Genomic DNA, 16487 nt, shown 5'->3' with positions numbered 1-16487 from the left:
TCTTTTTATTGATGTATTTTGTTTGTACGACCTTCTGAGTTTCATCAATAAATTTATCTGATAATAAAATAATAATAAAAAAAGACCACCTCAATTAGGCAATTGGAAGCGACATAGTGGACACAAGTTACTCACTTCGAGCCATCTGACAATGCATTTTCCATGAAAAACATGGGCGCAAGGCATTTGCTTAGCGTCACAACCGATCGGGAGCTCTTCCTGACATATCACACATTGCTTTGTTGAACCCGAGCCTTCAGCTCTCACTGGCTCCAAGTCCTCCATTGAAGCTTTACTAGCAGGCACTTGCCTCGACAACATTTCTTCCATAGAATCTTGCGAAAAAACATCGACTTCATCTTCCTCATTGTAATACACACAATTCTCAAGGTAGATTTTGACTATCATAGGTAGTACCTTGCGTCCCATGCTGTCAGCTGTGCGAGCCATAACATGAGCACACCGGCTGATACGATGCAACATGTTTGGTTGAGTATCTAATGGGATATGCACCGAAGAGAGCATGTTTGATATGGTATACCAAGACGCTTCGTTTTGTATCAGTTGGTCATATGGCACGAAAAATGGCCGGACATGCTCGATCCTTTCTGGGTTATTTGTCGGAAGACCGTCTTCATCTTCCACTGATGGTGTTGAAAACTCTGCAACAATCTTGATGTAGAAGTAGGATCGATCATCCGAAGGTACTACTAGGTTGTTGGGTATGATAGAATTATCAGCATGCGCATTACAAGAATGGTTGAATGGAGTGAAACATTTCCAAGGCATCTTGAAAGCGAAGAACAACAACAAAGAATAAGAAAAATATAACAAAACAATGGCTTTTTTTTTTTTCAGTAAAAGAAATTTATCGAAGAAGAGTACACAAACACAAGACTGACTACATGATATTTTTTAGTCTGTAAGTATTTTTATTTACACACTTAAATAAAAAATGGACCCATTGCAGTTTATAAAAATATATTTCATCTTTAAAAACACACTATCAAATTTCTGGTTTATTAAGTCACAAAAAATAAGGTAAATTCAAGAACAGTGCTTGTGTGTGTGAAGCTTTGTGCTTTGGTAGAGGGGGATCTTTGAACCGTTTGAATCGGTCCAATTTATGATTCAAAGGCTTCCAGTGTGATTCTAAACTAAATTGAACCTTGATATACAAATCTGTTTATTATTTTTTAATATTTCTATATGTAAAATCAATAATATTGAAGTTGTTACCAAGATTCAAACATAAATCTGGATTGTCAAATTAACAAGTTGCAACCAACTCAACCATACTAAATTGTTGTTATTTATTATTGAAAAAAGAACAATCTAGAATCATAGAATCAAAGCGAACCAAACCAGCTTTTATGATTCAATTATAGTCTGGTTACATGATTTACTTTAAAACGGGACCAATATGACGGAATGGTAGCTTTGAATCCTTATCACATTATGTATATAAAAATATCTTGTATATTCGTAGTAAAACCAGCCCAAATTGTCAAGCCCTTCATCGTTTCTCTAAAAACAACATACACTAGGCCATATTTGTTTAATCAGATTAGGCAATATTTGTTGAAAAATGTTTGAGGATCCGAAATCAGTGGCTCGAATTCGGCTCGAAACCCAAACGACGTCGTTTTGGGTTTCATTTTTTTTTTTTCTTTTCTTCCTTTTCTTTCTTTTCTTCTTCTTCTTTGTTTTTGAACACAGAAGAGAAACAGAGGCGAGAGGCGAGAGGCGAGAGGCGAGAGGCGAGAGGCGAGAGGCGAGAGAGAGTCGTCGCAGCTCGTCGGCCGATCGTCGTCGCTCGTCGCAGCTCATCGGCCAATCGTCGCATCGCAGCCCCGCCTCTGCCTCTGCCTCCGCCTCCGCCTCCGCCTCCAACCCCATTTTGATGGCCTTCCTCCTTCTCTTCTTCTTCTTCTTCTTCTTCTTCCTCCTTCTTCCTTCTCAAATTCGAGCCAAAGCTTTTGGGCTCTATAACGGGGCTAATATTTGTTTAAGCGGATTAGATTAGGTTGAATTAGCATTCTCATGACTAATAATTTTAGAATTACGAATCCCTTCAATTACTTATCTTATCTTACATTTGGATTGAATTAGGATTATAACGAATGATTAATAGTCGACAAATATTGATATATAATTAGGGTTAATTTGATACTTTAATGAGTTAACTAAGACTTTGGTTTAGTCTCCCAATTCATATTCCACCCCCGGATTGGATAGTCCATCATATGTGAGACCAAACATCGGATTAATAATTTTATTGGATCATTAGTCCAATCCCAAACGCATGTCCGCTCAAATAAACATGACCTATGTACCTAATATAGATGATTGTACAATGAACAATAATATTCATGAATATTTATTAAAGCACTGCAACTAATAAAGAATCAACAATCACATAATATATATATATATACAAATATAGAAACGGACTAACCCTAAAGCTTAAACAAGAGAGAGAGAGAGAGAGAGAGAGAGAGAGAGAGAGAGAGTTGTCTGTGCAAAGAAGAGATGAGTTTTTAGTTAAAAGAGATTGAAAGATAGCTAACCTTTTTGCAGTGTAGACAGAAGAAGAAAGCGACAAAGGTTTTAGGTTGTTTTTGTCTTTCGATTTTTTTAAAAAGAGGACATTGCTATTTATAAGGTTAAGTTTTGAGATGAGAATGTAATTTTGGGTATTGTGATTCTAGGGTTTGGATCAGATTTAATTAAGAAAGTGATTTATGATTATTTATTTTAGAATGTGATAAATCAAATTGGAATTAGGGAAAGTGACGTGAGAAGTGTTATTTATTTAAGAGTAAAAAATAATAATTCAATCCACATTATTTAAAAAATTTATTATTTTCTATTTATATATATATATATATATATAAACCTTTCAAAATTAAAATATACTTAAAATATAATTTGGCATGTGATTTTAAATTTTAAATTTTCCTTTCCATGTAAATGGCATGTTAACATTAACACCGAATATTTATATTTTGTGCCTATAATCTGTAGGAACACCTTTTTCAAGAGAAAATTAGATAAGAGAAATCAATAGAAAGAATTAAATTAAAAATTGGACAGTTGAATTTCATTGCTTGTCTTGCAAGTAGGCAAGGCTGAAGAAAAGAAAACACTGGAGAGAATCGATTTAAAATATGCAACAGTTGAATTTCTTTGCTTGTCTTGCAAGTAAAGGTTCACAACCAAACAAGCCAAAAAGATCCATCCTTACCACTATTTATTATGGAGGCAGATTGTCTCCGGCCCAATGTTTCAGCCCTAGAGTCCATCATGGATTATATCTTGATGATTCAAATTATTCATTTTTTAGATCACAATGTATAAATCAGTCATGTTATCTTATTGCATTTCTCTCCTAAAAAATAAATGGTTTAATTTTTAAATTATATTTGTCGTTCATTTTTTTTTTTTTGTAAATAAATATCATAAACTAGTATGGCTACGTTTATTGAATAAACTTGATTTTTTTTATGGATGATCTACATGTTGTAGTCTAAAAAATGAATGATTCGGATCATTAACATGGGACCCATAGTAGACTACCCATGATGATAGTTCATCTTGTAGGCTCAATAGTAAACATGATTGTGCAAAAAAATTGTTTCATTGAATATCACTAGACACATGAACAAATTGGATTTGTTTTTTTTAAAATGTATGACAACGGGAATTATGAATTTGAACTTAAATCATCCACTTTATAAAATAAAATGTGATTTGTTCATCTATTTATCAGTATCTGATGAAACTGAATTTTTACACGGACAATCTGTACTATAAAGTTTACATGATAAACCATTCAGATTATTATTGTGAGCCCAAAGTGGCGCCCACAAAATAAAGCCCTGGTGTAAGCCTGACCTGACCCATGGGCACCTTTAATTAGTGAAAGTGCAAGATCAAACATTTATGGGCCATTCATGACCAAGAACTAAGTTTGACCTGTGTGTTTTTCCAATATTTTGAAATGTGTATTTTTGTAATAATGTAGATTGACACAGTCATTGGATTAATTTTGTGTTGACTTGTCATGTTGTCAAAAAAAAAAAAAAAAAAAATTTAGGCCTTGTTTGGCATGATTTAAAAAAGTTAAAAAGTTACTATTCTATTTAAGTCACATCATCTTATTTAAGTCACATCACCCCTCTAACACATCACTTCAAACCTAACCCATACCGAATTCATATTTCATAAAAAGTCAAAAAGTGTATTTTAAATCATCCCAAATCACCCCTAGTAATGTTGTTCGACATGAGTTGTTGAATTAAACATTTTGTTGATGTGTCATGCTTAGCAAGATCATGACACCAAAATTATGAGGGAGGATTTGATTGAAACCAGTGCACAAGTGCATAATAACAAATTTCAATCAATGTGTAATAATAAATTTCAAACTTCAGGGCATTCATAATAATGCCATTAAAGAATACAATTCTACAATACATACACTGTTTTTGAAGCAAAATAACATAAAATACATAATGCATAAAACCATATGAACAGACATATACATATATATATATATATATATATAAGTAGAGATATTGGCGATCATATTTGAGAATTATGAGAGCACATTGAATGCTTGAGCCCCGCGAGCAACCTTGATAAAGACATCCTCCAAGGTAGTATCAGCAAGACCCCATGCATGAACGGTGAATCTGCTCTTTGCATTCTCAACTGCTTGGAAAACATCTGCAATTCTCACCTCTTGTTTTGGCAGCTCAAACTTTTGAGTCCCCGATAAATGGTATATCTTGTTAGCATTGGGGGACAGCTGTTGTACCAAGTTCTCCACTTCCTCTTCATGATTTGATGTTGTCGTCATTGTGAACACGTAAGACCCTCCATATCTAGCCTTCAACTGTCATTCAAAACAAGAATATTGTTTATTAGTACATGTTTAATAAGAACAGCCTAAAATCTAATTAGGAGAAGTGGGTATATATTGAAGATGTGACAACACTATATCATTTATTGAGAAATTATGGAGACTATACCTAAAATATTATACAAATTAACATTATATAATTCAAAATTACCTCCTTGGGATTTCCTATGCACTGCAGGCTTCCATCAACAAAAATTCCAAGGCGATCACACAGATGTTCTGCCTCCTCCATTGAATGTGATAAAATCATTTGAGTGAGCTATGTCAATGAAAGTACTTGGGAAATAAAATTGTAACTGTTTGATGGGATAGTACAAAATTAGCATATATAAGAAAAGATCTTCAGGTAATAAAAATCCATGAGAGAGAGAGATTTCTAGTGAGAATGATTGCTCGATTTTGTTTAGCTTGCTTCACAACATCCCATAAACTCTTTCTTGAAGCTGGATCTAGTCCAGTACTAGGCTCATCCATATAGACAACCTTTGCAAAATTTAGAAGAATTAGACATTTTATCAATTGTCAAGAGATGTAGTACTAGAAAAAGATTAGACAGCATAGTAGATCATATGGAGATTTTCAGACATACCTTCGGATCCCCAATTAGTGAAATGGCGACACTAAGCCTCCTCTTCATACCTCCACTATATTTCCCGGCCTGTTTGTCAGCAACCCCTCCATGAAATAGGTTGACGCTCTTAAGAGATTCTTCCACTGCCTATAGCAAACGAATATGATAGTAGGAAAAAAAATTCGGAAGTTTTCTGGCTTGGGATGACTACAAAATAAAGCATTACTATCATTTTTATGAAGTCAATACACTTGAGCTCATATCAATTTCAGCAATTTATTTTCATCTTTCTATAAATCAGATGATGCAAAGCAACATACAGTGATACAACACTTGTTCTCAAATGCAAATAGAAATTGACATGAAATGTTTTTGAGTGATACAATGTCTACTTACTTGGGTTAATGCAGACCCTCGAAGGTTTTTAAGCCTTCCATAGAAAAGTAAGTGCTCTCTTCCTGTTGGATTTTCCCAGAGTAGGCTGTATAATTGTCCATGAAATGAAAATAAAAAAATAAAAAAACACGAAATTAGTCAGACTTCCAAAATTGGAGGAAACAAGGACCAGTGAAACTACTTTCTTCAAATTGAAGAATATCTGTGCTTACTTGTGTTGTGGACATACGCCCATGCTGGTATATATTTCATCCATCTGGGTCTGTATATCCAAACCTTCAACATAAGCCGTGCCAGAGCTTGGCTTTAGAAGCCCAATCATCTATCAACAAAAACATATGAAAGTATTGCAAAAATAAATAAATAAAACCAAAAAATAAAAGGAATATATCGCTTTCCAGAATGATTTCATGCAATGAACCATGGTTGCTATAGAAATAAAGCATGTATGACAAAGGGATGACCAATCAAGACAACACCTCGTGATAACAAATTTAGAACCCATTTTTTTTAATTCCTTGAGAAACACTTGATCATAAGAAAGAAAAGAAATAAGAAGTCACTTAAGTACATCATTTGCAGATCCAAGACCATTTTATACTGACCATATTAATAAAAGAGGTTTTGCCAGCACCATTGGGGCCAAGCATACCAAAGCATTCCCCTTGAGGCAAAGCAAGTGACAACCCTCTCACTGCATATTTTTCAGGGTTTCCATCCCTTTTTGGATACACCTTTTTGAGTTTATCACAGATGATAGCATGACTTGCTGTTGGCTCAAGTAGCAACTGTTCAACCCTCTCTGTCTGAAAAAGGTAAAAAGAAACATAAACAAGTGGAATCATGAACAAACATTAGACATTCTAGTGAGTAAAATCAAGAATGCACCTATAAAAGGTACACATGAAATAAAAATTTAAAAATGTTAGATGGTTTAACGCAGACCCATTGTGGACATGAATTTACACATCACCAAGAGGTCTCTTATATCTAGGTAATATAATCGTGAGACTGATTTGAGTGAGAGTAAAGACAGATCAAGGGTCTAAAATTCAAGCATAAGAGATCTTGGAGCAATGAGAGCAACTTGCTTTGTATTCTAGTCAATAAAGTTTTCGTCATTCCATTTCAAATACCCTTTTCCTAAATTAAAAGATAAGAATACAGATCATAACCAAGAAAAACTTGCCTCTTGGGCAACATCAGGTTTCTCCATTTGAACAAAAACTTTAGATCCTTGCCTTCTCAGACTTGGTTTCCTCATGGATGAAGATGACAAAGGCTTTTTCCGAAACTTTTCCAAGAAAAATAGAGGACTTCTTCCAACACCACTTCCTGATGATACAACTTGATCTATGTAAAATGCAACAAACAGAACCACCAACCACTCCACAAACATAATTATTAAAATATCTCTCATCCCATGATTGCTATCACTTATGTCTCCCCAGCGCATCCCTTTAGTCCCCATATAATTTCCCATGAAGGAATGTTGTGAAAACTCATATAACCCACGATATAGAGAAAAGCCGGGATATAACTCCATAACAACAATCCAGCCTCCTGCAACATTGAAACATATCGTGTTGATTAGAGTTATGAAAAGTACAAATGTAAAGACAACACAGAACATGGAAGAAAAGCAGAAGTACCAACGAAACTCAACCTGATTAGATGATTGTGTTCATCCTCTGTGTCAAATTCATTTGGACAATCAAAACAACACAGTAACAAAAGTGTCATATAAGCCTCATCTCTAAGTTGTGCTGTGCAACCTTAGAAGCCATCACTAATTTGGAGCATCACATTGCCACAAAAATTAAAAATGCAATGGCTTTCTTGTTGCTTAGTTGGAAACCCTTCTTAACCCATTAGGGTGGAGTATGTTTTGGCACAAATACACAAACCAAAAAGTGGCTACAATTTTCAGAATTACCAAATTTGTTATGCATGCGTTTCTCTTCCTTCTAGACATAGGAGTCAAAAGAAATTTATTTGAGCCAATTTTAAAATATTTTTAAAAAAAACTAGTCATAAATGCATTGATCTAAAATTAACTTGTTTAGATGGGGTATCTAGCAGCAATATGAATTTTGAGGAAATGATATGTGCTTAGATGGATAGGAAGGCAGAGTACAAATGCAAGATCTGGTGAACAAGAATTACAGCTTAATCTTTATTAAGGTTCCTTCTACTTACTTGGGAATGATGGATCTTCAATAAAGAACTGGAAAAGAAAGCCTCCTAAGAGCCCACTTCCGAAGACGATAAAGTATGCTACAGCTGTGATCATCAAATTACAGGCAGCATCTCTTATTGTTCAACTAAAAGGAAAGAATTTGACACGTTTTGTTGAATAAAATCAATTATCTGAGACCAAACCTGCAGCGGTCTTCACATTTGAGAAAACGGAAGCTATTAGAAAAGCCAGTGAAATTTGCAAGTTTATGTAGATGAAATAAAACACAAATTGGATGCTGTAATCATTAAGTGTGAAGAATTTTAAACCTGCATGGAAATCAGCTGTATTAAAGCAACTTGATTAAAAGTTAGAAGAAGGAAAACAGTTCATTTGTTGTCTTTTTACCTATAACTGAGCCAAATATCACAAAACATAACATATAGGCTGAAGATATGACAAGAAAATAAGCATAAGAAATCATCCAATAAGGGCCATCGCCAAGCCCATGCATTTTCATCATGATTCTTAGCTTCTGTTGCTTCTCATAAACCAAAGATGTCAATATGACCTAGATTTAAAAAAAAGAAAAAAAAAAAAGGAAAATTAAAATTAAAAATGATTGAAGGCAATTATAATATATAAATTAAAGCAATTAAAAAGAATAAATAACATCTTCCTAAATTAAAGCAATCATTTCACTGTCCACATGACACATACCATCCTAAGAAGCATGGACACTTCTAAGAAGGTGATGTATCTATTCTGTGTCGGACATGGGCACTCATTGGACACTTCTCCAAATGTATCTTATTATTTTTTCAAACTTTTTTTGACCTAGACATGCTACAGACACCTGGGGGGCATACGAGTCCATCACTTAGATACAAATGAAACACACTACAAGTTTAGCAAAATAACTTAGGATCAAATGATTAAAAAAAAAAAAATGTAGATATTATACCTATTAATAACTCCTTTAAACTTTAGAAATTAATGTTGTGTAGTATTTTTTTCTTTTATCTTTGAATAAAGTATTCATATGTATGACATCCAAAAAATATATAAACTTAAATATTTCAAGACTGTCACCCACTTGTCGTGTCATGCATGTAAAAAAACATATTAAGGGTTTTAAAGTTTTGAAGCATTTCTTGTATGTGACATGTAGCATGAAAATTGTGTTAAATCTGATACTAAGTTTTTCTCTGTCTAAACTGTTGGTTTTTTACATGATTTTTAGTAGCCTTAGTTGAAAACTGAGTATAATTGATAAATTCCCAACATAATTGCTTTAAAAAATGAATGTTGTTGTTTCCCACTGCATTCATATCTTATTTTTGCATGGTTTGTGGTATTGGTATGTTTTCCTGTGACGCCATATTCATATCCCTACTCTTTCCATGCTTTTTAGGTAATGATCAATAATTGAGAGCAGCTTAAAGTTACAACTGTAACTGAATAAAACTTTGGAAGAACATGCATGGCTCAAATGACTCTAATTCAACCCAACTCCACTATTAGTGAAAAAAATGATAATAATAATTGCTCACTTACAGGGAATAATTGGATAATGACCCATGTGAAGACGAGTGGTCCAAGGAGAGAAGCGAAATCCAGCCTGAGTTGGGTTTCAGGCTTGGGCATTTCTTTGACAAAATCAAATAGGATATTTGTAGCAGGGCCAAGCAAAAATTGGAGGTAGGCATTTGAGACCTGTACATGTATGAATTGTAAAAGTCAATAATTCTCATTGCTTTTTGTTTACGCTTTGTTTGGGCAAAAAACATTTTTAACGGAAAACATTTTTCTATGTATGGTGGGACAAAGGTGGAGGTGGAGATGGTGGCATGGTAGTAGGGTGGTAATGGTGACGGTGATGGTGGCAGTGATAGTAGTGATGATGCTGTGGTGGTTGAGGTGATGGTGGCAGTGGTAATGTGGTGACATTGGAAAAACTTTAGTCCGGAAAACATTTTCTGCCTTTCTAAAATGGAAAAGATTTTGTTCCCAAATAGCCTTGTTTTTTATTCTACCAAACGCCAAAAAATACAGAAAACATTTTCCAGACAATGTTTTCTACCAAAACAAATGGAGGTAGCACTACTTTACATAGTTTTTTTGCTTTATGTTGTCAAGTACATATTCAGCGAAAACATTTGTGAAGCCCAGAAGAGACCAAGTGAACTTTATTTTGAGAGAAAAAAATACCAAAATTGCAAAAGTGAGTGAAAGTAACACAGACCTATATTCATGGATTAGAAATCAATCAAGAGGCATCAGATAACGACTACAGTATTTTACTCTTCTGCAAAAACATTGTACATTTCTTATATTTTTGTAGCCAATATTTTAGCTGTAGTGACACCTTTATGACCAACTTATTTAATGAAAGTGAAAGAAGGAGATAAAAATAAATTGAATTAGATTTTGTAACCGGCAAAGATTACATAGAAGAAAAGGAAAGTAGTTAAGTTATCCAGTTCAGAATAGATACCAAATTCACTGAGCGAGGAACCCGCATCAATGCTAGAGGACCATTGCCAGTGTCATTCTTATAGGTAGAATTGTACCATATACTCACATTGAAGTTATTCAAATTTGAGTTCAAGAAATCATAGGCTGCCACAAAAAATTCACAAGTAAGGTCACTCCTAGTCTCATATGATAACATATAACATGGTAGTGAGGAATATTTTAGCAGACCACCTGCCACCATCTCATCAATTTTCCGTTCTGAATTTCCCTTCCAGAATCCCTTATATAGCTCATCATTAATTTCAGAAGAATTATTGCGCCACAAATGTAGACCTTGAGCACATCTAATCTCTAAATTCAAGGAAAAAAAAGCCAATAAACAAAAATCATAAAGATTCTACCCAAATTACATACATAAATGCAAACACACACACTTGAGGGGATCATCAATTGGACAATTTTTTTTTTTTTTTGTTTGGATAAATATCAATTGGACAAAATTGTACTAAACAAGAGAATATTGAACAATGTATAATTTAACATGGTCCATATGCCAAATATAAGTCCGAGGCGTAGGTCTCAGAAATGAACCAATACTGGTGTTTGTACATTTTTTTAATACCAATCTTTAATTTGTGAGTTTCCTAGAGGTCTACTAACCATGCAAAAGATTTTCACGATAGGATGATACAAAATGGAAGCTTTCCTTACTGTAAGTTAGCTTAGTTCTTGTTTATGTTCTCTGAGTATGCTGTGTCACTGTGACTGAAAAGCATTAAATGTGTCCAGTGCCTCCGTGTGATGTGACATAGATGTGAATCTCAAATATGTTAATGACAATAACAAAATTGGAGTTCCTATTCATATGATTTATACCCGCCGGTACTGAAATGGATGTAATCTGGATTGTAACAGAAGTTGTAGAATTTGTAGAGCACTGTGGTTGGAGGCGACAAAGCGGATAATTTGAAAAGAAAGCTGGGTCAAGAAAATTGAAATATCCAGTCATTGTTTCTGATCCCTGAAATGTTTCAAAGATTCATATTAGCAGCAAAATGAATATAAAAATCAAGAGAAAATAAGATGGATATGAACAAATATTTTTATAACAAGGAAACTAAGATTTTGAAAGAAAGAAAACATAAATAATAATAATAATAATAAATAAATAAATAAAAGAGGAAGGACAACTTACTGATACATCATTGGCTAAGCTATACAAAATATCAGAGGAATTCAAAGTGGAAGAACTAGGGAACATATTTCCAGCCAAACCTAACAAGATTTGTTGATCAAATAATCATTTAGTGCAATAAAATAAGATGGGTTAATTACACAATTGGTCCCTACTATACTCGTTCTGTTGTTATACTTTAGTCCTCAATCTTTTAATTGTTTCACTTTGGTCCCTAAAGTATGCAATTAGTTACACTTTAGTCCACAACAATAGCACAGTTCAAAATCAGTGTGGGAGAGTATTTTCAAATTTTTACAAAAAAAAAAAAAAAAAATGCAACAAAATTAAAAGAATAAGGATAAAAAATGCAAGATAGACTAAAATGAAACAAAACAGATATTTTAAGAACCAAAATTCTACAAAATGCACATTTTTTGACCATGTGTGTATTTGGTCATTTTGCTTTTCTTGAGGCTTTGTGTAAAATTATAAAAATATATCTCCTCCCATTACTAATTTTGAATGGCGCTGATGTCAGAGACTAAAGTGTAACATAGCGTATACTTTGGGGACCATTAGTGTAATTAACCCAAATAAGATAAAACAAATAGAGGAGAGAGAGAGATTAGTGTAATTAACCCAAATAAGATAAAACAAATAGAGGAGAGAGAGAGAGAGAGAGAGAGAGAGAGAGAGAGAGAGAGGATATACTTTGTCCAAGAGATTGATTATTCCCGGTAAAAAGAATAGTTGCAGGACAGGATCCCGAACTCCTGCAAGACTCATCAGGCAAGTCTGTGAATGAAAGAAAATCGGTTCTAACTGCACGAAACTCAGGAGCTGGTATTTGCAACAAGGGAGGCCACTCTGGGGGACTAGGAATGGAACAGCTGCTCACTTGATCCAAAGTCGAGTACTCAATCCCACACACCCTCTCACATTTACCATCCCCATTGGTATCAATACAAGTGCACCCACACTTGTTTTTGGGTTTATCCAGTTCCTTGTTAACCAAAGTTTGGACCAAAACAAGTATCAAGCAGAAATAAAATGGGAAAAAGATGAGCCGAAGATTTGCCCTGATATTTCGTTTCTGCAAAGAGAAAATAAAAAAAAATAAAAAAAACGAAAGAAAAAAGAATATATGAAGATATCATTACAAAAATCCATGATAAATACTTGTAAAACCCATAAGTTCTGGTACTAGAAATTGAAATTATTAAGTTTTTGCTACCTAGGGAAGTCCAGGAAAAATTACTTTCACAATTCAACCTAAAATTATCTCCTTTCAAGATCAAATTTTCTGAGAAGTGAATTCAAAATTTCAAACATCAAACACTCGTGCCACGTACCAAACAATGAAATCATTAGGGCTTAACATCAATCAATCCTGAAATCTCATCAATTATGTGTGTGTGTGTGTTAAAGATCACTCAATCTACAAACAGATCCAAATTTCAATAAATTAATAATGAGTTCAAGTATTATGAACACGTAATTTGATATTATCAGCTCTAATAATCAAGTAATTAACCAATCAACTGTAAATACAAATCCTTAAAGCAAAAATAAAATTAAAAAAATATGCACTTGGGTGTATACTTATTCTTCAACAGGTCTTACAATAATTAATGACATTTTTTATATAAAAAAAAAAGAAAGAAAGACACTAATTGTTAATTTCAGAGATAGTTTGAAAATTTTATCATAAAAAATGTTACTAATTATAAATTTTAATAACAAGTAAAAAAAATTGTCATAAAAAAGTCATTAATTTTCAACTTTTAACAACAGTTTAAAAAATTCGTTAGATGTAGTGACAATTTATACAAATCATTAAAAAAAAGTAAATTGTCAATTTTTAACGACATATGCAAAAAATTGTCACAAAAAATTATTTATAGCTACGATTTAACTATTAGGAGCTATTGGTAATTTATTCAAAAAATAAAAAAAAGAAAAAGCAAACAATCAGAAAGGAAGCAAAACAAAGCAATCTTAAACAGATCAACCCTAAATAGAAAACTAGAGAGAGAGAGACCTGAAAAGTCAAGTTTTTTCTGAGCAAAGCATTGGCTTGATTGCTGAAGCTCGCACGATCATGTGATGAATCCGCCATTGACAGTGTGATTGATAGCTCTCTCTCTCTCTCTCTCTCTCTACTATCTGCTTCTCTGTTTCTACACTGAAATGTGACCGTTAAAATAAAAATTTTGGCGCCAAGCAAGTGTTTTCGGTGATTTAAGGCATGTATGTGTACATATCCAATGGTAAAATGACTGTATTATCCTTTCAATATCATTTATTCAGTTATTTACCGGCCGAAACTACCCTTAATTAAATGAAATGACTATACTGCCCTGCCTGCCATTCATGCTTATTTATTTACATTTGAATTCCTTGTAAGTACCTATTTACAAGCAATTTCGAATTCCTCAATATAGATATTATTATTGAGGGACAAAATTTTAAAAAGAAAAAGAAAATGAGTAATATTATAATGTTTATTTATTTCTGCGATCTTATTTTATTATTTAATGTGTTAGTTTAGTTTTTTGTGCTACATTAGAAATATACACAAGTTGTAGGATTTATTACACAAATATTGTGTTGACAAATAAAATAATAAGGTTAATCTAATATAAATATAGCATTATTAAAAGAAAACTATTTGCTCTGCACACAATTTTTAGAGCAGTGATAGAGGCCTCGAATTCGAGGCCTCGAATTCGCCTCGAAAGTGCTTTTTTTTATTTTTTTATTTTGACTTTGTGTATTATTTTTTTTGTTTATTTTATTTTTTTAGGGTGGTTATATGTAGGGATGTACCAAAAAAATTAAATATTTCGTACTAGTTCATCGTATAAAAATATATAAAATTAATAAATTGATCAGTCAATTTTGGATTAATCAATTTTATCACTCAACAAGTCCAACCTAATTGATTGATCACTGCTGGTTAAAATTTATTAATTTTAAATAATTTTGTATGATGAGTTGGTGCGGGATGTCTAATTTTTTGGCACATCCATACATATGACTACCTTTAAAAAAAATAAAAATAAATAACACAGCCCAATAAATAAAATAAAATAAAATAAAAAAATTTATCAGTCAATTTTATCATTCAATCAGTCTAACCCAACTCACTTGCAAAATATCTAATTTTTTAGCACATCCCTATACATAAACTATCCTTGCAAAAAGAAAAGAAAAAAAAATACCAAACTAACTGTCTTAAGTTAAAAGAAAAGACAAAAAAAAAAAAAAAAAAAAAAATTGGGATTCGAGGCAAATTCGAGGCCTCAGATTCGAGGCCTCAGGCATTTCCCCAATTTTTATTATCAACATTTGATGTGTACCTTGTCTCCACCCATCTAAGCTACTACTAAATTTAATATTTCAAATGTTGATAATAAAAATAGTTTTTTTTTAATAATGCTATATATTAAAAAAATAACATACACAAAATAGACATGAAGACCATGTTTGTTTGGGTGGACATGAGTTTGGGATTGGACTAATAGTCTAATAAAATTATTAATCCGATATTTGGTTAAACAATTAAAATACAGACTGATTATTTTAAACTTGACTATTAGTTAAGATATGATACATAATCCAACGGATTCGTAATCCTAGGACTATTAGTCATGGGAATGCTAATCCAGTCCGTCCAAACAAACATGGTCAAAGGATATGTGAAGCCCACTGATTGGTATGGGGTTACTCACACTCACCCTTTTATCTATTTGTTACTTTGTGCTTTTTTATTGTCTCAGGATTTTCTTTGTTTTAAAATACCTGGATTGATCTCAACAATAATGTCTACAATTGTTGTCTTTATCTCAACATGGATTCTTTAGTTTTTAGACTAAAGTTCAAAAGCGTGTGGTAATAAGTAAGAATTTGAATATGAATATATAATGAGCTTAATTCATGAAAAATGCTTAACCTATGCGAAACTATGTGACAGGTTTATTTTTTATTTTATTTTTTATTTTATAGAAATATATAATAATAATAGGTCTGCATCAGGTGAAATTTCCCAACTCTTGTTTTGAAGAGTAATATATACAGATGCCACCAATTAAACTCAAAGCAACTACTTGGTCATGGAGGGAGAACAATAATTAATTAAAATTTTGGTAGATATTAATTTTCTTACAAACTTATATAGCATGCAATACTAAAACTGTGGTTTGTAAAATGGGACTTGTTGATTATTTGTGTTAGTTATTAGGTTTACATATATGTATTGTTGGACTAGTATGATTATCTAGTGTTTGGTACAACTTATATAAATTAAAAGTTGATAATTAGAAAATAGAAATCAAAAGCACCAATCTTCCAACTAATCAATTTTTTTTAAATTATTTAAATTACTTCTGTCTAATAAGATGCAAGCAAAAATATACCAAACAGTGTGACGTAGACTTCCAAAATAATATATATATATATATATGTATATATGTATGTATATAAGCAATTTTGATGAGCTGCACCAAACAAACCCATTGTAATTCTATTGATTGACCCCAAAAAAATTATAACTTGATAACTTTCCACATCAGTTTGTAAAATAAACTTGTAAATTTTGTTTATTTATGTAACATTGCTCTTAAGTACCTAATCAATATCCACTAGAGAGTTTCATCATAAACAATTACGTAAGGTCAAAGTCCACTTGGCTTGTTAGTATAGAGTTTGTGTGCTTGCCAAAAAATTTTTTCTTCTTCTTTGGGGTGAGTAGATGTAG

The 16487-nt window shown here is 32.6% G+C and overlaps 2 protein-coding genes across 2 annotated transcripts; both read right to left on the bottom strand.

Moving 5' to 3' along the window:
* Positions 1-90: 90 nt before the first annotated feature.
* LOC114287989 (uncharacterized) lies at positions 91-789 on the bottom strand. Its single transcript, XM_028231487.2, has one exon. It carries the CDS (start codon positions 787-789, stop codon positions 91-93), a length of 699 nt encoding a protein of 232 aa, XP_028087288.1.
* Positions 790-4499: 3710 nt separating this feature from the next.
* Positions 4500-13965, bottom strand: LOC114287990 (ABC transporter A family member 7-like). Its single transcript, XM_028231488.2, has 18 exons — positions 13770-13965; positions 12440-12821; positions 11747-11826; positions 11428-11572; positions 10783-10902; positions 10571-10695; positions 9631-9789; positions 8482-8644; positions 8277-8402; positions 8094-8177; positions 7080-7457; positions 6500-6696; positions 6107-6216; positions 5895-5979; positions 5517-5645; positions 5305-5410; positions 5079-5167; positions 4500-4900 (listed from the first exon to the last, which is right to left on the bottom strand). The coding sequence occupies exons 1-18, from the start codon at positions 13845-13847 to the stop codon at positions 4601-4603; spliced, it is 2856 nt and encodes a 951-aa protein (XP_028087289.2). The 5' UTR covers positions 13848-13965; the 3' UTR covers positions 4500-4600.
* Between the last annotated feature and the right edge of the window lie 2522 nt (positions 13966-16487).

The sequence above is a fragment of the Camellia sinensis genome, chromosome 15, assembly GCF_055761805.1.
Source record: "Camellia sinensis isolate YWXY chromosome 15, ASM5576180v1, whole genome shotgun sequence".
NCBI lineage: Eukaryota > Viridiplantae > Streptophyta > Magnoliopsida > Ericales > Theaceae > Camellia > Camellia sinensis.
This window is presented reverse-complemented; position numbering and strand designations above follow the sequence as displayed.